At 40.3% G+C, this 21,377-nt stretch overlaps 2 protein-coding genes across 10 annotated transcripts in view; one reads left to right on the forward strand and one right to left on the reverse strand.

Moving 5' to 3' along the window:
* Window positions 1-15,442, reverse strand: part of ARV1 (ARV1 homolog, fatty acid homeostasis modulator) — a 25,504-nt gene extending 10,062 nt beyond the window's left edge. For all 4 annotated transcript variants that reach the window (XR_006680835.1, XM_045298168.1, XM_045298167.1 and 1 more), the window contains exons 1-3: window positions 15,264-15,442; window positions 9,487-9,606; window positions 6,924-7,077 (exon numbers count right to left, since the gene is read on the reverse strand). Coding sequence is in view for 3 of the 4 variants with exons in the window: in XM_045298168.1 (XP_045154103.1) it covers window positions 6,924-7,077; window positions 9,487-9,606; window positions 15,264-15,437 (448 nt within the window). In the remaining variant the exon portion in view is untranslated. The remainder of the gene's footprint in view (window positions 1-6,923; window positions 7,078-9,486; window positions 9,607-15,263) is intronic.
* Window positions 15,443-15,686: 244 nt separating this feature from the next.
* Window positions 15,687-21,377, forward strand: part of TTC13 (tetratricopeptide repeat domain 13) — a 99,020-nt gene continuing 93,329 nt past the window's right edge. For all 6 annotated transcript variants that reach the window (XM_004712167.3, XM_045297848.1, XM_045297849.1 and 3 more), the window contains exon 1: window positions 15,687-15,980. In XM_004712167.3, coding sequence (XP_004712224.1) covers window positions 15,713-15,980 — 268 coding nt within the window. In that variant the 5' untranslated portion in view covers window positions 15,687-15,712. The remainder of the gene's footprint in view (window positions 15,981-21,377) is intronic.

Here is a 21,377-nt window from a genome sequence, read left to right on the forward strand (position 1 = left end):
ATTCCCTTAAAATGTCTTAAAACATGACCAAACTAAAGAGATTACAAATATAGGTGCCTATGACCAATAAAAGTAATTTAGAATGGCTGGCCTGCGTGGAATTCACCATATGCTTCAGGGAAATGTACCCTCTCCTCTGAAAATCACTGCAAGCAATCAATGAATCCCAAGGACAGTGCTATCTTGGTTGTTGAATAGCTCCAAGCTTTCCACTACTCAAGCAGCCAACTTTGAAAAAAATCTGTTCGGTGTTTGTAACTTTGCTCATTAATCCAAATGGAAATCGGAATAAAAAAACCTGTATGGCTGAGTCACCTGTCGCATCTTTCAAAGGACACAAAAGGGTGATGCCTCAAGCTAAATGCTGCTCTTGCTGAGACAACATATAGTACTTTAAAATATTCATCATTGTGCTTTCTTGTACAAAACATAACCACGGCTCCAAAGACAGTTAGTGATCCCAGCAGTAAAGCTAAGAGGAAAACTGTGACACCCATGATAGAGTTAAAGGTCGCCGCTGGTCTGATTTGGCAGCTGGATACAACATGGCTAAGTAGACATTATCAGCATTTTGGGGGTGGGGTGGGGGGGTGATTAGAGAGTCTATAAAGCAAAAGGTGTGAAATCATTGATCACGAAATAAAGAACCCAGATCATTGAAGAGGTTGAAAAGTTATTGTTCATTTGGATAAATCACAAACAACTTGATCATGATAGCATATCCAAGACAGTTATATGTAAGCAGGCTAAAAAGCCTCCACAGTGATTTAAAGTCTTGAAAAAATGAATTTATAAGTATAATTTTTGCACCACAGAATCAATTATTTGGTTTTCCATTATTTCTCTTGGGAAAAATATGTTTAGCTCTTGACCTTTTCTGTGTTTAAATATGAATTTGGAACGAAATGAGTTTGATAACTGAGGTATCACTGGATCTGTTCAAACAGGAAGATCTCAAAGATTGGTGTTGCAATCAAGAAAAAACAAAATGAGAAACTCTGACAACAAGAACGGAGACATACTCAGACGGAAGGAATTGGACGACCTTCGGGGAATCTCGGGAGGAGGGGAAGTGGTACTAGATAGAAGGTTGGACCATGTTTTTCTTTTGGGTTGATGAAACTGCCCTGTACGTCAGGCTCTGCAAAATCCTGTCCCCAGTTAGGTATTGCTGATGGAGTTGGTAGGAGCTTCGACCTATCTGGACAGTTTCAGTGGTGGGAACACCAGATTGGGTGTCAAGGGACCTTTCCTTAAGTCTCAGTATTGATCTAAATTAGTTGGAGGCCTGTGAGAAAAATATTTATCCTTTCTAATTCAATTTTTTCATAACTGTGGATGGGTGACAACACTTAACATACCTACTTGAGAAGGTGAAACAGAATTGCACAATGTACAAGCAATTTTAAATGATAAAAATCAATGTCCTTTATTCTTATTAAACTCCTTTAGGGGTTTATAATCTGATTTTTTCTGTAAAAAAGAAAACCCTTATGATTAAGTACCAAAAATCTACTATAAAGTAGGTACTACAGGAATTGCAAACTATTTGAAAAAAAAACAACTTGATTTTTTGAATTAGAAAAAATTATGGACATTGAATTTCAACATTTTCAAGAGATTTTGCTTTAAGGTTTAAAATTATATTACATTCTAGTTCTTGAGTTAAGTGATTTGTTCATGGATATTTAAAATATTATTATACTTTATAAAATATCAATGTTAATATATCATTTAAAAATACATCATTTTGAATGTTTCCAATATTACTTTAAGAGACAATAACATCTTTCAAGATGCCCTGGTAGAGTACTGGATTATGAATTAAGCTTCAAGGTTAGCAGTTTGAACCTACTAACTGTTCCTAGGGAGAAAGATGAGCCATCTACTCCTGTAGATTTAGACTATCAGAAACCCAAGCACATTGAGTTTCTGATCGCCTTAATGGAACTGGATAGAAACATCTTTCTCCCATGGGAAGACTGATGGGTTTGAACCACCAGCCTTTCAGTTTGTAGCTAAGTTGTGACTCTGGGGCTCAAAGGAACATTCACATTGTGATTTTTAAACTGTGACAACTGAATCTAGAATACGTCCAAAGTTACCAAAAGAGTAGACAACATGGCCATTAAAGTATCATAAACTTAGTAATGATATCATGCTTTATTTCTGACTGTAAGCTTCAAAAGGGAACTTTTAAATATATCTTTTGTATGGATTTGTCTTTAGTGCCTCACACATGCTGTTGTTAGATGCCACTGAGTCGGTTCCAGCTCAAAGGGACCTTTGTACAGCAGAATGAAAGGCTGCCCCATCCCGTGCCATCCTCACAATTGTGTTGTTGCCCATCAATGCAGCCACTGTATCAATCTACCCTGCTGAGGGACTTCTTTTTTGCTGCCCCTCTACTTTGCCAAGCATGATGTCCTTCTCCAGGGGTAGGTCTCTCCTGATAAAATACTCAAAGTATATGAGACAAAGTCTTGCCATCCTTGCTTCTATGGAGCATTCTAGTTGTACTTCTTCCAGGACAGGATTGCTTATTCTTTTGGCACACATGAGGGGATGCCCCCACAAAACCGATGCACTTTTTTTTTGTGTGTGTGGTGTGAGGGGGACAGTGCATTTGGAGTGCATTCCACCAGGTCTGACTGTTAATCAAGCTTTCGCTTTAGAGGTTCTGAAAAGATAAAGAGTCACAGGATGGGACAGAAAAGGCCTGATTTGTGGCAGACGAGGGACGGTTTTTGCTACCACGACAATGGACTTGCTCATGCAGCCATCTCAGTGTGCCAGTTTTTTTAATTGTTTTAATAAAGTGCGCCAATTTTTGGCAAAAAATAGTATGCCTCTCTTGCCCCACACACCTAACCTGATCTTGCTCCATGTGACTTCTTTTTTTCTCCCACAAGTGAGGAGGGATGTGTTAGTCTGCATAAACTAGAGAAACAAATTCATAGTTACTCATATGTGTATAAGAAAGAGCTTTATATAAAGAGTAAGTGTACATTAAGAAAACATTCCAGCTCAGTCCAGATCAAGTCCATAAGTCCAATGTTAGCCCATATGTTTGATACCAATCTATAAAGTCTTCTTCAGACTCACAAAACACATGCAATGACGCCAAATGCAGGAAGGTCACAGGGCCAGTGGGGAAGTCCTGTGGATCCAGTGGTGATATAAACATCTCAGTGCTGGCGTGGGTCTACATGTGGCTCCTCAAGCTCAGGGCACTAGTGTCTTGTCAGCTGCAATGTCTCCCAGGGAGTGAGTATGTGTCCCGCCTCCAGTAAGCTATTTCTCCAAATGAGGTCATCAAGCTGAAACCTGATTGACAGGCTAAACTCCACCCCTTCACTCATAAGTCTCAAATTGACAACAGATTATGTTAACTACCACAAGGGACATGAAAGGACAATGATTTGATGACGTTGAAGAGGTGAAGAAAAAAAACCCGAGGGAGGTGCTGTCAGTCATCCAAACAGATGAGTTTGAAAAATGTTTCTGAGTACTTTGAGGGAAATAGATTGTTTTGTAAAAAAATTAAATATATAGCTTTGTGGAGAAAAATTCTGTTTTTTGGGGGGTACCCTCTCGTACAAGTATTTAAGTGTTGGGCTGCTATAACCAAAAGGTGAGTGGCTCAAAGCCACCATATGTTCCATGGGAAAAAATGAGTCAGCCTGCTCACCCTTCCAGTCATACAAATCCTATGGAGCAGTTCCCCTCGGTCCTATAAGATGGCTTTGAGTCAGAATTGAGTCAACAGCAGCGATTGAGTACATGGAATACAGTACTGAATGAATGTAACTGGCAGGGACTTATCTCAGATTAGAATATATTGTCTATCTATATGCATTCATTAATTCATTCAAGTGACTCAAGAAATATTTATTGGGCACTTAAGTGCTTGGTTGGTAGTTCAAACCACCAGCAGCTCCTCAGGGGATAAAAGACCCGTCAATCTGTTCCTATAAAGATTACAGCCTAGGAAGCCCAATGGGGCAGGTTGTACTACTATCTCATTGGTTGCTATGAGTCAGAAATGGCTTCATGGCAGGCACTTACCTGGGGGTTAAACTACATCGGAGACTAGAAAACAAAGACTGTTGCCTTCATTCAGCTGTAGGTGAAGACAGACCATAAAAAAAGACAACAACTCTTATGATATGTCAGATGAGAAGTACTGTAAGAAGAAGAAGGAATAGAATGAGAGATCTGAAGTATCAGAGGGTAGGTGATAGGTACAATTTAAACTAAGTCCATCAGGTTAGCATCACTGACTGGATGGCATTTAAACACAAGGACATGCAGCTATCAGGGGATGAGTGTTCCAAGGTGGAAGCTTGTGTAGAATGCTTGAAGATTAGCAAGTACACTAGATGCTGGGTGAAAGGAGAGATGGGATATGGTAGAAATGAATGAAATTAGAGATGCACTGGGAAGGGCAGATCATGGAGGGTCTATTAGGGTCAGTGCAACGACCTTAACTTTGACTCTGGTTGAAATGAGGAGCTACTGTTTGTTGATTGCAGAGGTATCACATAATCAAACTTGTTTTACAAGGGTGACTCTGTGTTGCATATAGTCTGTTGGGGAACCAAGCTGGACACAAGGATGCTATTGGAGTTATCTAGGTGAGATAGCTTGCTATCAGAACAGCAGTAATGGAGTGATGAAAAGTAGAAATATTTGCCATCTGGCTCAGAAGCAACAAAGCCCACATGGAAGAAGCACACCAGCCTGTGTGATCACGAGGTGCCGAAGGGATCAGTTATCAGGCATCAAAGGACAAAAAATCATATCATTGTGTGCTCACCTCCATGATAACGATTGCTGAAGACAAACGGGTGCATAAGCAAATGTGGCGAAGAAAGCTGATGGTGCCCACTATCAAAAGATATAGCCTCTGGGGTCTTAAAGGCTTGACGGTAAACAAGCAGCCATCTAGTTCAGAAGCAACAAAGCCCATATGGAAGAAGCACACCAGCCTGTGTGATCACGAGGTGTCAAAGGGATCAGGTATCAGGGGTCATCAGAACAAAAAATCATATCATAGTGAATGAGGGGGTGTGTGTGAAGTGGAGACCCAAAGCCCATTTGTAGGCCACTGGACACCCACTTACAGAAGGGTCTCGGGGAGGAGACGAGCCAGTCAGGGTGCGATGTAGCAACGATGAAACATACAACTTTCCTCTAGTTCCTAAATGCTTCCTCCTCCCCCACTATCATAATCCCAATTCTACCTGACAAATCTGGCTAGACCAGAGGATGTACACTGGTACAGATAGGAACTGGAAACACAGGGAATCCAGGGTGGATGATCCCTTCAGGACCAGTGGTGTGAGTGGAGAGACTGGGAGGATAGAGGGAGGGTGGGTAGGAAAGGGAGAACCAATTACAAGGAACTATATGTGACCTCCTCCCTGGGGGACGGACAACAGAAAAGTGGGTGAAGGGAGACGTCGGACAGGGCAAGATATGACAAAATAATAATTTATAAATTATCAAGGGTTCATGAGGGAGGGGGTAACCGGGAGGGAGGAGAAAAATGAGGAGCTGATGCCAAGGGTTTAAGTGGAGAGCAAATGTTTTGAGAATGATGAGGGCAATGAATGTACAAATGTGCTTTACACAATTGATGTATGTATGGATTGTGATGAGAGTTGTATGAGCCCCTAATAAAACGATTAAAAAAAAAGAAAAGTAGAAATATTTTTAAGGTACAGTCAACAGTATTTTCTGATGATATGACTATGGGGTATCAGAGAAAGAGGCATTATGGAGGGCTACAGTATTTTGGTTTGAGCTAGTGAAAGAATGGATTTACCTATCACTGAGATGCGGAAGGCTGTGGGTAGAACAGATTTGGACCTGGGGTGGGGTAGGCAAGAAGATCAGGAGCTTGGCTTTGGATATGGTGATTTTTTATCCAAGTGAAGATATTGAGAAGGAACTCAGGAAAAAGGTCTGAATTACAGATGTATGTATTTGAATTCTGAGCACATAGGTAAAATCTGAAATCATAGAAATGGAAGAGATGGTTAAGGGAGGGAGGGTAGAAAAAGGAAAGGAGACACAATGTCCAGAAGTCTCAGGACACTTGAGTGGGCTAGAGAGTTCATACTAAGATGCTTCAATGTAGCCAAAGAATTAAGAAGAAGAAAAACATGGAAACCAGTAAGTACTAGAACCGTCACAGACATTAATCTAACACCGTTTTAACCCTAGGATATAATGACCCAAACTTAAATTCCAAAGAAAAGCAATTCTGGCACTTATGGAAATTTAAGGCGGTAGCTAATTTCCCTGAATGCAGTCCGATAAATAACACCTTTTCACTATTGCATACACTGTATTCATTTAGTAATGTCTGGTAACTATTAATCTGTTTTAATGAAGATGAGTCTTAGTAATTTTCTAATTCGTAATCAAAATTTAATTATGAAACATTTTATCAACAAAATTATGTCTTAAAATATTATATGAGACTTTCTAATCTGATACACGTACCAAGTCCCTGAGTGGATGGGCACTCAGCTACCAACTGAAAGGATGGAGGTTTGAATTCATGCAGAAGCACTTCCAAGAGGCTGGGCAATCTACTTCCAAAGGTCACAGCCATTGAAAACCCTATGCATGGTTCTATTCTGACACGGGGCTGCCATGAGCCAGAACCAACTTGACAACCAGCATTGGTTTTGATCCCCACTCCTCACAACCCAGTATCATACGTAGGGTAACAACTGGAGAAGCAGATGATTTAGGAAAAAACCATCTAGTACATTAGCACTGAGCTGAAAATGTAGTCTGAAATCCTATATTCACTAGCTTCTCTTAGCAATTATTCAGACCATATGTCTTAGTTTTAATCAGACTAGAGAACTGGTTAAACAAGAACGGAAAGCATGGCTTCCTCTTACCTAAAGAAGCAATGGCAAACATTCTATAGAAATCCCACTCTTTAGCATATCTAATCAAGTCATCAGGGTCAGTGTTCTGGTTTGAATCCTGAAGTTGCCACCATCTCAGGTAGGCCTCACAGAGCAAACAAAATATGCAGAGTTTTCCATGGATCTGAGAAGCAAAAAGATGTCACCATTCAATGAGGTAAAGAAAAGCTTAGCTACATTTGTGCCTATAAAAGCTAAATACAACCAAATATCTGATGTTTTGAAGAATGTCCATGTGGTAGCTTTTCAAATTCCAAACTGCAAAATTAGGTGCCTAATTGCATTCATTGTGCAAATCAGTGGTTCTTAATCAGTAATGCACATTGGAAAGCACTCTGGAAGAATTTTTCAAAATACAAATAAATGTCTGGCCCCAGACCAAATTCAAGTCCTGGTTCAAATTCTTTGGGATTAAGTTAGGCATGTATATTTTGGAACAGTTCCTTAGGGATTCTAATGTATACGCTAATGAAAAACTACTACTTGAAATAATAATTCCTTTGTAATTTATATATATATATATATATATATGTATATGTTTTTAAAAATCATTTTATTGAGAGCTTTTACAGCTCTTCTAACAATCCATCCATCCATCATGTCAAGCACATTTGTATATATGTTGCCATCATCCTTTTTAAAACATTTTCTTTCTACTTGAGCCCTGGGTATCTGCTCCTCATTTTTTCCCTCCCCCCAACCCTCCCATCCTCGTGAACCCTTGATAAATTATAAATTATTATTATTTTCATATCTTACACTATTCACTGTCTCCCTTCACCCATATAATTTGTATTTCCAAAATCTGTCCTGTACACAAAAGTTTTGTGACTCATGTATAGGAAGCAGCAGAAATAAGAATATTTAATCTGAAGAGTCTGTAATAGTTCATAAGACATTAATAGTCTGATCACAAATAAGAAAGAAAAATGAAAAGCTTCTGGGTTGGATGAGTATAAACCCATTTGTGCCAAGAACTGTCCTAAGTTGGTTCTGATGCTACACTGAATACTTCTTTTAATGTTTTCATTATTATTGCCTTTTACATCAGCCCTTTCTACATCTGCTCATTATTTGTCAACATGTCATAAGAATGAAGTCAGAGTCCTCACAGCTGTCAGACATGTGTGCAGTTCAGTTGTCCTATGTTGTGAGATAGAACAACTTTCTATCCCTTCTGACTGACTCCTGAGACCGACACAGGCATCACTGTCGACCAGACCATAGCCTGCTATATTGGTAATGTTTTGTTTAGAAAATCTTAACACCGAATTTCAGTGAGTAAACATCTGAGAATGTCAGCATCAACACATTACACAGTCCAACAATGTATTTGTGCATATTACTGCACAACAGGGAAAAAAAGATGGTGACAAATATCGTTCATCGTAATGTGAATGCATTGTAAATTACTGTATTGAAAATAGGAATGAAAGGTGACCATTTAGAAGTTATAAAGAGTCTGAAATGAAATTTGACTAAGTTAGAAAACATTGTGAAAAAATAATTAGCTTTTTTCCCTGTGCATTTCTCCTGAGCATGGAGCTTTCTGCCATCAGAGTGGCAAAAGGAAGCAGGGAGGAAAGCTGCTGGGACCCAGGGGGTCGGAGGCTCCCTCTGTTGGCATGCTGACTTTGGCGGCTGCATAATAGTAATCGCCTGATGCTTGGAATGGTGGGACTCACCCATCCCCAGGGATTCTGATTTAACTGGCTCTGCATGAGATCTAGGCTTAGGACTTTTAAAGGGTCCCAGTTGACAGTAATTCTGAAGAATCATTTAAAAACTGTCCTAGTTATTTAATGGTGAGGGAGGAAACAGGGTAAATTACACTGCTATTGTCCATGTTAATCCAAGCTTAAGGGTGGCAGATTTAGTAAATAAAATACTCATTCTATTTGAATTTTAGATATAAAAATCATTTTTTAGTATAAATATACATGCAATATTTGGAATATCCTAAAAACACATTTGTTGTTTATCTAATTTTCAAATTAAATGAATGTTCTGTGTTTTCCATCAACCTATTTCACAACTCTACTTAACCCTACTATTACAATTCATAATTCAATACAGTATATGGATATTTTTTGAAACCCAATCTTATAAATTTCAGACCTTCCTGATAATTAAACTCAATGTTGTTAGTCACTTCATACCTTTCCTCAATAGAAGAGTATAAAATGCAATTAAGTTACATTAAAATTATTTGCTTATTTCTTTAGGTACAATTATTTTCTTACTTTGATATGTTTAATTTTATTCTGTTCCAAATAATTGGTGTCTCTTTCAAAAGGCAGTACGAGTATAGGTTGGCTTTTGTTAGCCACCATGTTCTTAAATATTCACTAACATTGTTATTATTGTTTGCTGTTTCTAGAAACTTCTACATATGCTGCGATAAGAGATCCATTCTCAAGTTAGAAGTTATTTAAAAAATAATCTTCTTTAGTCAGTTCAGAATAATTATCCATGTACAATGGAAAGCATCATCAAGTAAAATAAAAAGAACAGAAAATTGATCACAACTTACATTTATTTTAGTATTGAAAAGAATATGTCTGTAGGCCTGGGCCTTGCATAAAATAGCATTAATTAAGATGATAACAGGATCATACTCGATATATTTGTCTACAGGTTTCTGGCAGGATTTCTGAAACAATGCAAAAACAATATTAGAACAGCAAATTCACACATTCTGAAACCTTAAAGTATATTAAAACAGCAGTCTATTTTGGTTTTATATAGCAGTAAGGCTGTATCAGCATTTATTACATAAACCTCCATTTGGGTACTATACATTCATCTATATAAGAAGTGGTTTTAGAAATAACTCACTACATATAATTTTGTAGCCTAGAGATATGAGTGTTTTAGTCTCCTTCAAGAAATGAAAGAAATTCAATTAAAAAAAATTTTTTTGGCAGGAAGTTTCCTAGAAGAATCTATTTTCAATTTTTAGGGATTGTGATGAAATAATTTATAATGCACTTTTATCAGTGAATTGTCTGAGAGATGGTACCTAACTTCGTGGTTCTATAAACATGGTTTGGAGAAAAAAATATAGAAATGTTACCTTGCATCCAGAGCTTCCACGAATGAGCTTCAAGTGAGTAAAGAATGTAGTCCTGTGCCAACAAGCCTAGGGTGGCAAATACCAGGGACCTGGTTTTCTCTCTAATAATAGTGATATTATAGAAATGCTGAGCTGGGTATAAAGACTAGGCTTTGCAGCCTGGCTCTAAGTTACCAAAACATGGGTCCCCGTGGCTCTCAGTACTTAGTTTGGTAACTTGGAGCTAGGTAACAGTTCTGGTGGCACCATAGGCTAGACATTAGGTTGCTAACTGCGAGGTAGAAAGATGTAGTTGACTGCTCCAGTGAAGATCTGCAGTCTCTGAAAGCCTATACGGATAGGGTTGTTATGAGTCAGAATCGATGTGACGACGACGGTTCCTATGAAAACATTTTCCCTCAGAAGTCTCCAATGTAATGTACAGCTCTATACACATGGGTGATTACAAACTCTACACCTTTCTAAGCCTAACCCAACTCCCTGCCCCTGAGTTGATTCTAACCCTAGGGACCCCAAAGGACAGACTAGAACTGCCCCTAGAGGCATGTTTTTATAGACACCAAGTAAACCAATGAAGAGAGGGATGCTTCCAATTTAGATCAAGCTTATAAAACAAAGGCATACAGAATGAATATTCTGAAGGTGTTTGCCAGAGCAGAGAGTAAGCCAGTGTCCTAACAGGAGTCACAGAATCAGAAATTGTATGCTCATGTCCAAGGCTGTAAATCTTTGTGGCAGCAGACAGCCTCATCTTCCCTCCACGGAGCAGCTGGTGGATCCTAACTGCTGACCTTGTGGTTAGCAGCCCAAGGTGTAACTGACTGATGATGCCATTAGGGCACCATGAAAACAAAACAAAACCCACAGCAATTAAGTCAATTCTGACTCTTGGTGACCCGATAGGGCAGAGTAGAACTGGTACAACTTCACAGCACAAAATTGAATGGTTCCACTTCAAACAGGCAGCATTTTGAAACATTGTAGACCAAGAAGTAATGAGTGTGCAAGCGTACTAGATGATCTTTTAATTACATTAAAGTACTAGAAGAAGTGAGTAGCACTGAAGAATTGGAAACCTGTACTTCACATGTAATGAAAATCTGGATTCATTGCCAATGTAAAGAGTTTCTGCAATTGCTGTATGTTATTACAACATATAGGCATGGTTTTCTACTCATTAAGTAAACCAAGGAAGAGAAGGATGCTTCAAGTTTAGATTAAGCTTATCAAACAAAAGCACAAAGAATGAATATTCTGAAGGTCTTTGCCAGAGCAGAGAGCAAACCACTGTCATAAAAGGAGCCACAGAATGAGAAATTATATGTTCATAACAATTGGTTTACAGAGCCCATCCCCATACTATTCTGCAAGATGGGAAGACCTGAGTGGCTACTTTATTTTTAAAATAAAACTACAAACTAAGAAGTCAAGGGTCCTTTCTATGTCCGTTCAAAGTCCTCTAGACAGCATCACAAGTCTGAGATTATGGGTTGAGACGCTTTGGAAGACGGTGGGCAGAAACTACACCTGAGACAAACTAGTAAAGTTACTCCTTTTGCATTCATTTGCTTGACAAATGCTTTTGGAATGGCTATTCCGTTCACAGCAATAACTCTCTTTACTTAGCTATTCCTACAGAACAGGCACTTCCAAAATGCTAGGTATTAACCTTAAGACATGTCTCTATCATCAAGGACCTTACAGTCTGAGAGGACATGGGGAGAGAGATAAATAAGTGTGCCACTATAATATGGCCTGATAAGTGCTATGATAGGATAATCACCAGGCAGCATGAGACCAAATAGGAGAGGCAGCTTTTGGATGTTTGTGATAAGCTATGTGCTTTCCTCCTCTTCCCATCTAAGCATGCTGAATATTTCATAAATACTTTTTAAAGTCATTAAAGTATGCTGGTTCCCTCTCAGTTAGTTTAGACTTACTTTTTTCATGTTCTGCCTCTATTATTTGTGCTTCTTAAGTACTTTCTTAAGTGCTTCTCTCACTTTTCTCCTGACTTTACCTTGAACGTAAGGAGGGAAACCACAAGAAAATAAAAACCAAACATGCAAAAACTATGGATGACAGTGAAAGTGCAAAATACATTTGCAGGATCTACACATAGAACAAGCCTCTGGTGATTTCCCTCTGACCACAATTGAGGGGTGGAGATAACCTGATTATCAGACAGAAAGTATTGAAGAGACAACTATAGTAGATTAAAATTCAACATATGATTTGAATGACTAAAACATTTCATTTGCTTTCCCTTTTGACGCATTTTTAGTTCTGGTTTTTAATATTTTGTTTTCTTTATTTTAAAAAAATCATTTTATTGGGGGCTCTTACAGCTCTTAACACATCCATCCATTGTGTCAAGCACTTTTGTACATATGTTGCCATCATCATTTTCAAAACATTTTCTTTCTACTTGAGACCTTGGTATCAGCTCATTTCCCTTCCCCCGCCTTATGAACCCTTGATAATGTATACATTTTTTCATGTCTTACACCAACCACTGTCTCCCTTCACCCACTTTTCTGTTGTCTGTCCCCCTGGTGGGGTAAGTTATATGTCAATCATTGTGATCAGTTCCCCCTTTCTTCCCTCATCTTCCCCATACCCTCCTGGTATCGCTACTCTCATTATTGGTCCTGAGGGGTTTATCTGTCCTGGATTCCCTGTGTTGTGAGCTCTTGTCTGTACCAGGGTACATGCTCTGATCTAGCTGGATTTGTATGGTAGATTTGGGGACATGACCGTGAGAGGAGGGGTAGGAAGCATTAAAGAACTAGAGGAAAGTTGTGTTTCATTGGTGCTTTATGGCTCATCTCTTCCTTGTGACCCTTCTGTAAGGGGATGTCCAATTGTCTACAGATGGGCTTTGGGTCTCCACTCAGCCCTCTCTCTCATTTACATTGATATGATTTTTTGTTTGGGGTCTTTGATGTCTGATACTTGATCCCATCGACACCCCATGATCACACAGGCTGGTGTGCTTCCATGTGGGCTTTGTTGCTTCTCAGCTAGATGGCCACTTGTTTATCTTCAAGCCTTTAAGACCTCAGATGCTGTATCTTTTGATAGCTGGGCACCATTAACTTTCTTCACCACATTTGCTTATGCACCCATTTTGTGGTGAGCTTGTGTCAGGAAGGTGAGCATCATAGTATGCTGGGTTATTAGAACAAAGTGTTCTTGCATTGAGAGAGTACTTGAGTGGAGGCCCAATGCCCATCTGCTGCCTTACTATTTACTACGTAAATATATGCATGTAGGTGTATTTCCCTATTGTTATATATAAATGTATTTATATATACATACCTGTATTTAGACCTGTATAAATGTCTTCTGCCTCTTATTTCTTTCCTCTATTTCCTTTGACTTTCCTCTTGTCCTACTCTCATGTTCGGCCTTCATTCAGGTTTCCGTAATTCCTCTCGGCTACATTGCCCTTGTTCAAGCCCCCCAGGCATCCTATGCCCTCCTCACCATGGATTTTAAATCACTTCTTGTTCCCTTGTCCCTGGGTTTGTTGGCACCCCCTTTCCTTTCCCCCACCTCCCCATCTCCCTCCCCCCGGAACTGTCAGTCCTGTTGTTTTCTCCTCTGGTTTGTTTATCTCACCTATCTTGTCTAGCTAGACATGTAGAGACAATAATGAGCACAAAAACAAGACAAAGCAAAACATAACAACAAAATATTTTGTTTTCTTTCAAACTGGGGTTTATCTCTGTATTTTGTTATTGTTGGTAGTCTTCTTGACTCTGTGATGTCTTTTTCTATGTCTTTTGGTATATGAACCCCAGAATGGGTGACCCTATAGAGACAAATCACTAGATTAAGGGCTCCTGGGGGGTATAGCAGGGAGAATAGAGGGTACTGGGGAGCTAATAACACGAAGCCCAAGAAGGAAGAAAACACTCTAAAACTGATTGTGGTAGTGACTGTACAACACTGCTTGATATGACTGAACTATTGAATTGTATAGTGTGAATTATGTCCAAATTAAAAAAAATTTTAAAGAAAGAAAAGAAAAAACAAACAAATGTAATAAAGTATTTTGTTGGGAGATGTCTACTTTTAATAAATGCGTGCTCTTATATTAGCAAAATTACTCTTCCTGTGCTATTTACCACTCATAGATGAGTACCCCGAACAGAGAAAGATTTTCTTCCAAGCAATAAGGACTCCTTAATGCCAACACTGGGTATCCAAAATTATGGCGCTAATTGCAGTTCTCTCTGTCTTCTCAGTCAAGCAGGGGAGGGGGGAGGATATAATGGAAACTTGGTGAAAGAGCAAGTTATGACTGTCCACAAGAGTGAGAGTGTGACTAGACTAAGGAAATGTAATGTGATGGCTGGACAGTATCTAAGGGCCTACTAGTGGTCATGTGTCCCATCCCATCTCATCCCATCCCTTCCCCCCCTCCCCACCTAGGTCTAATAATGTTGAGCTGCCTAATAGTTAGGCAATATGTTAGATTTAACCGGGGAGGAAATTTTGCCACTTGAAGGAAAACCACTGAGAGGGGAAACAGAAACTAGGTGTCTGCACCTGTATTTGCAATGGACAATGCAGACTCACACGTTGTCTACAGCAGTTTACTATAGATCATATATATTTTTAAGGGGGTTCATACTAAAACATCATCAAGAAATCAGAAACGGGACAAAAATTTATTGTATGTAGGTCCTTTGCCTTAAAAGAACCTTCAAATTTGTGTCTATTAAAACTTAAGCTCATCTTTATAACAGACTATGGACACCTCGAATACAGAACTTTTCTTCAATTCTAGTTTTTGTATCACCAACTCCTTGCAGAACTTTGTATATAACAGACATTCACCTACCATAACGGGAGAAACCTTAAAAAAGGTATTCCCGCTGAATTCAATATGCGTTGTGGAGAGTAGAAATGGCAACATTTTTGTAGCAAAGGAAAACTACCTAGGGACGAAAGAGCTTTGACAGGACCCCAAACGAATGAGTTCTCACGGATCAAGCAAGCCGCTCCGCTCGGTGAGAACAGTGCCACTGACAGCGAGTTCGCCATCACTATAGGAATTCCTGCAAAAACACGACGGACTACGGCCACGAGCATCACACAACTAACTGAAGACACGATGTTCGCAATCCTGGAAAACGGATAGAGACCTCACTGCTTCTCGCAGCACCCAACTCCCGCTGCGCCATACAGATTCTGCACAAGGACACCCCAAGCCAGTAACTCACGCAAATGGTTATCTTCAGCACACCGTGGCTATAGTCTCGGTACAGCTCCTTCGCTTCTTCACTGCATTCAATGCACCTGTACTGGCAGGAGGCCGAGGTAGCAGTAGGAGTCGCTGCCGCCCCCTCCACGTTCCCTTTCCCTGGCCTGGGCCCGCTCCGCCCGCCGGTCCCCATTTCCCTCAACTGCTGGGTACTTCCGACTGAGTGGAAGGGCTACGTAGACGCGCACCAGCGGAAGACCCTTGCCGCGCGTTGCTTCCTGGGACTTGTAGTTCTACTGCAGGCCGACGTTAAAGGTTTACGGAGCTGGGCCTACAATTCCCAGAAGGCAACGCCGGTTCCCTGTTCCCGCCCCCTCCTTCCCACGGCCCACCTGCCCCGCGGCAGCTCGCAGGCGGGAGGCCGGAGTGCGGGGGAGAGGGGCAAACACACATGCGCTTTGAGGGAAGATGGCACCTGCCGGCTACTGCTGCTGCTGCTGGGGCCGCGCCGTGTCCGCTGCCCGCGTTGCCCAGCGCCTTCTGGTACTGTTGCTGCTGTTGGGGGCCCTGCCTGCGGAGCTGCACCCAGGGGCTATGGCCACCGAGTACTATTCGCCGCTGTCCCTACTCAAGCAAGAGCTGCAGCACCGGAAGCAGCAGGAGGCCCCGGCGGGTGGCGGCGGCTGCAACCCGCAGTCTCGGGACTGGGGGGACCAGTATTCGTCCGAGTGCAGCGGTGAGTGGGCAGCGGCGGGTGGGCGCCCGGGCGGCCAGGGACGGCGTTCGGGACCCGGCTGGCGACTGTGCGTGCGGGAGCGCGAGGCGGGAGCCGCGTAGCTAGCTGTGCCGCAGTGGCTCCCGAGGCTCCCATTCGAGAGCTGGCCACCCACGCCTCCGTGCGCCCTCCTTTCCCAGCTGCTGTTCCAAGAAGGTGATGAATGGAGACGGGAACGGACAGCACACTCCCAGAGTTCAGGACCACCCCTCTGGAGCCTCAGGCAACTGTTGAAAGGATAGTGGTGACTTGGCCCTGTGTCCGTAGCTGGCCCAGTATGGGCTGCCCTGGGGATGAGCGAGGTAAAAATGAGTCGGTGCCTGCAAGAGAGAAGCCTGGTCATTTCAGGACTGGAAATCGTGTTTGTTGGCCTCCTGGATTAATGTCTGTATAAAGCACACGCTCTTAAAAACTGTACTATGGAAAAAACAGGAGCAAACCTATTTTATCTGTTCGTTGCCATCTCACTCCCAGTTGAAATTGATCAGGGATCCGTGTGTCAGGTGTGTTACACAGCGATTGAGGAAACCTTGCAGGCCTCAGACTGCGTGTGAGAAAGCTGTGCATGATTGGAAACCACTGTATGTTCTTTAGGATAGGACAGGACAGTATAGGATAAATTAGGATTGGATAATAAGCCATGGGAGATGCCGCAGGGACAAAACGCGTGTAAATGTTTGAAGTTCTATAGTTTTGTTGTTTTTTCCCCAAGATTTGAACCGTCTGGGTGTTTTTAAGGCTTTCTTTGGGCTTTGAAAGGACCCACCAGTAGGTGCTAGTTGGATTTTATGGTGTGACAGCATAGATATTTAGCATTATGAACCAGAAGAGATAGCATGATTGGATTTTGCAAGATTAAAATGTATTCACATTATACACCTTTTATCAACAACTTAAATGGTGACTGTGCATGTAGACCTCACTAAATGAACTGCACTGGAAGCAAACCCACTATATCTGTGAATTATGACAATAGAAGCTCAAAATCATCTGTCAGAATAAGGCCAGAGGCCAACTGTGGAACAGATCATCAGTTGCTAATATACAAGTTCAAGTTGACACTAAAGATAATTAAAACAGTCCTGTGAAAGCCAAAAGTCGGACTTTGAGTATATCCCACCTAAATTTAGAAACCATCTCAAGAATACGAGATTTGTTGCATTAAACACTAACAACTGGATGAATTGTAGTATGACATGAAGAAAGCAAAAAGTCATTAGAAACACCTAATGCAAAAAACAAGTCAGAACAATGTCAGAAGACACTCTGAAACTTGTTCTTGATCTAAGAGTAGCTGAAGCAAATGGAAGAAATGATGAAGTAAAAGAGCTAAACAGAAGATTTCAAAAGCCACTTTGAGATAACAAGCTGGCTAGTGTATAAATCTGGAGTAGAAAACCAAAAGGGAAAAGCAAGCTGAAAGAACTGCAGAAAAAGGTTAAGCCTTGAGTTACAATATTGAAGGGTTACATGGGTAAAATATTAACCAACATAGGAAGCATTTTAAAAACATGGAAGAAGTACAGAGTCACTGTACCAAAAAGAATTGACTAATGTTGTACCTTTTAAGGTGATAGAATGTGGTTAAGAGCTGATGATATTAAAGGAAGAAATCCAAGCTGCACTGAAGGCCCTGACAATAAACAAAACTCCAGGGCAGGGGTGGAGAAACTTTCTTCTGCTGAGGGCTTCTTGAAAATTTTAACATCATTCATGGACCATAAAAAATTATCAACTTTAAAAATTAGCTTGCTAATTAATTAACTCACCCCTATTGTGATGGCTGGAACTGCTTCTCTTTGATGAGGTGTGTTATTAATTGGTATTGATGATTTAATTCTGCCCATACCTTTCACATTCCCTAACCCTGTTCTAGGGAATTGGCAGAATACTACTAGTTGAGGTGTTTCAATAAAGAGATACAACACAGGAATTGCTCATTATGCCAAGAAATTTGGAACATGGCTACTTGAACAATAAATTGGAAGAGATCTGCATTCTTAACTGTTTCAAAGAAGTATTCTGAATGGGGAAATTATTGAATGATATCATTAACATGCCAAAGTGAAATTTTGCTGAAGATAACCCTGAAATGGTTGCAGCAGTATATTGACAAAATAACTTCCAGAAATTCAAACTAGATTCCGAAGAGGGTATGAATCAAGGGATATTACTGTCAATGTCAGATGGCTCTGACTGAAAGCAGAGAATACCAGAATGTTTTGTTGACATAGACATTAGACTTTGGATTATACCAAATTATGAATAACATTCCAGAATGTGAATTGTACTCATCTAGAACCTGTTCTTAGACCAAGAAGCAGTCTATCATATAGAACAAGGCGATACTGCATGATTTAAAATTAGGGAAGTTGTACATCAGGGTTGTATCTTTTTATCATACTCATTCAATCTATATACTGAGCAAATAATTCAAGAAACTGAGCTACATGAAGCAGAATGTAGTATCAAGATTGGAGGAAGACATTAATATCCTGTGATAGGCAGGTTACACAACCTTATTACTGAAAGCTAAGATTACTTGAAACACTGATGAAGATCGAAGACTAAAGCCTTCAGTGTGTATTGTACCACAACATTACAAAACTAAACGCAACTAAAACTGGCTCAGAAACAACTTCATGATAAACAAAACATTGAAGTTGTCAAAGATTTAATTTTACTTGGCTCCACAATTGGCAATCAAGAAATCAAACATTGCCCTGGAAAGGTCTGATGCAAAAGGCCACTTTAAAGTGTTTAAAAAGCAAAAATTTTACTGTAAGAAATAAAGTGCACCTAACTCAAATATTTCCAGTTGTCTTATATGCACCTGGAGGCTGACAATAAAGAAGACCAAAGAACAATCGAGGCATTTGAATTATTGTATTAGCAAAGAATATTAAATATACTGTAGACTGCCAGAAAATGAACAAATTAGTCTTGGAAGAAGTACAGCCAGAATGCTCCTTAGAAGTGAGGATGATGTACTTTGGACATGTTATCAGGAGGGCCCAGTCTTTGTAGAACGATATCATGCTTGGTAAACTAGACAGTGAAAAAGAGGAAGCTTCTTAACACAGTGGATCGACACAGTGGCTACAATAGGGTCACACAAAGCAAAGATCATGAGAAAGATGCAGGGCTGGGGAATGCTTCATTCTGTTTTACATTGGGCTGCCATGTGTTGTAACTTTGTACCTGACAATAACAACTTACTGGAAAGACAAATTTAATCGAGATGAGATGTCAAGGTTAGCACAATCTAATTTCTTTTAGGAAGTCTCACTCATAAAAGAGATATATGATGTCTTTGTTTGTAGTAGACCTTGACTGGTAACAGCATAAATAACGTAACCAGTATTGCATAGTAGAAAAAGAATTGCTTTTTGTTGTGTTATTCTTTGACTTAGCAAGTTAATAAACCGTCTTTGTCTCAATTGCCTTTGTAAATTGAAGGCATGTTACCTAACTTAGGCAATTATCACTGCCTTCAAGTCAATTCTGAATCATGGCCACCCTATAGGGCTGAGTAGAACTGCCCCTGTGGGTTTCCAAGACTGTAATTCTTTAAAGAAGTAGAAAGCCTCATATTTTTGCTAAAGAGTGGCTGATACTTTCAAACTGCTGACCTGGTTAATAGCCCAACGAGTAACCCACTATGCCACCAGGGCTCATAACTTAGAACAGGATCATGCTATAGTGGCTCAAGTGTTAATTACACAATTCAGGAGTTCAATCACATCAAGAAGAATTGTGCAGTCATCACTACAATCAGTTTTAAAACATTTTCTTCATTCTTGTACTCATCATTATTAGCTCCTCGTTTCCCCACAACTGCCCCTGCCATGCCCACAAAGAAGCCACTTTTTTCAAATCCCAGTAGGATCACCATGGTGAAGGGGTTTCAGCAGCTTCCAAACTAAGACAGACTAGGAAGAAGGCCTGGCAACCTTTCAACATTAGCTAACAGAAACTCTGTGGACCCCACAGAATATTTTCCATCATCGCTGAACGATAAATCCCATGGATTGGAAGGCACACAAAAACTACGGTACCTCTGATGGACTGGAACATAACCCATGATCCAGATGGTGGCACAGAACTGGCCAACGTTTTGTTCTAATGTACATAAGAATTAAACATACCATAAATGTATATAACAATACCAGCACTACCAACTTACATGACCTAAATTACAAGGTTGGTTTACATAGCCAATAGATGAGACTAAGTAAAAAAACATTGTTACTGGTGTTTCAGTTCACACATGCCTGGGCTTATTCCAAACAAGCCATATTTAAACTTGTCTCTGATCAGTGGATGGCTGCAGACAAATTCTCTCACAAATATACTAGTCTCAGAGACCCATCAAGGAAACAAAGGATACTTTTGGTGTCTTGGAGAAAACATTTTTAGTTCAGGGCTAATGCCAAATTTTTAACAAAATTCAAATGAATATCTTTCCAAATCATTAAATATTTGCAACTAGTTTATGAGAATGCTGCCTCACATAAAACAATAGTTTTTAGGTGGATCAAATGTGTTAAAGAAGGCTGGGAGAACTTCAAAGATGAAATCAAGCAGAGATTGACTCAAGATTATGGTGACTATTTTGTGATTCCCAAGGTATAGACAGATTTTCTTGGACACATCATGATTACATGGACGCATGAAGGAGGTACCCCCCAAAACCCAGCATTCACACACACCCCAACACACACATACACACAAAGCTATTTTATTTGTTGTTTTTTTTTAACAAAACAACCTTATCACCTTCAAAGAACTCTCCATTACGCTTAATACTTTTGCCAAATCTGCAATTCCATTCATGGAAACATTTTTCAGACTCATCTGTTTGGATAGCTGACAGCACCTCCTTTATTTTTTTCTTCACCTCTTCTGCATCATCAACTCACTGTCCTTTCATGTCCCTCTGCATTCACAGAAACAAAAAAAGTCCCACAGAGCGACGTCAGGTGAATAAGGTATGTGGGGCAAGAGAGGCATGCTGTTTTTAGCCAAAAACTGGGGCCCTGAGATGGCTGTGTGAGCAGGTACATTGTCGTGGTGGCAAAACCAGTTACCCAGCTACCACAAATCAGGCCTTTTCTGGTGACACACTATTATGCAATCTTTTCAGAACCTCTCAATAGAAGGCTTGATTAACAGTCAGACCTGGTGGAATGAACTCCAAATGCACTACAAGTCAACATTTTGGTCCGTTCAGGAAGTTGACGGACATCCAGAATAAGGTTTGTCATCAATCGACATTTCACCTTTTTTGAAACAAGAAAACCACTCAAACACTTGAGTTTTCCACAAAGCGCTGTCCTTGTAAGCTGTGTTCAACCT

Source organism: Echinops telfairi, unplaced genomic scaffold, assembly GCF_000313985.2.
Source record: "Echinops telfairi isolate 266 unplaced genomic scaffold, ASM31398v2 ScPeMD7_7424;HRSCAF=8462, whole genome shotgun sequence".
In the NCBI taxonomy this organism is placed as follows: domain Eukaryota; kingdom Metazoa; phylum Chordata; class Mammalia; order Afrosoricida; family Tenrecidae; genus Echinops; species Echinops telfairi.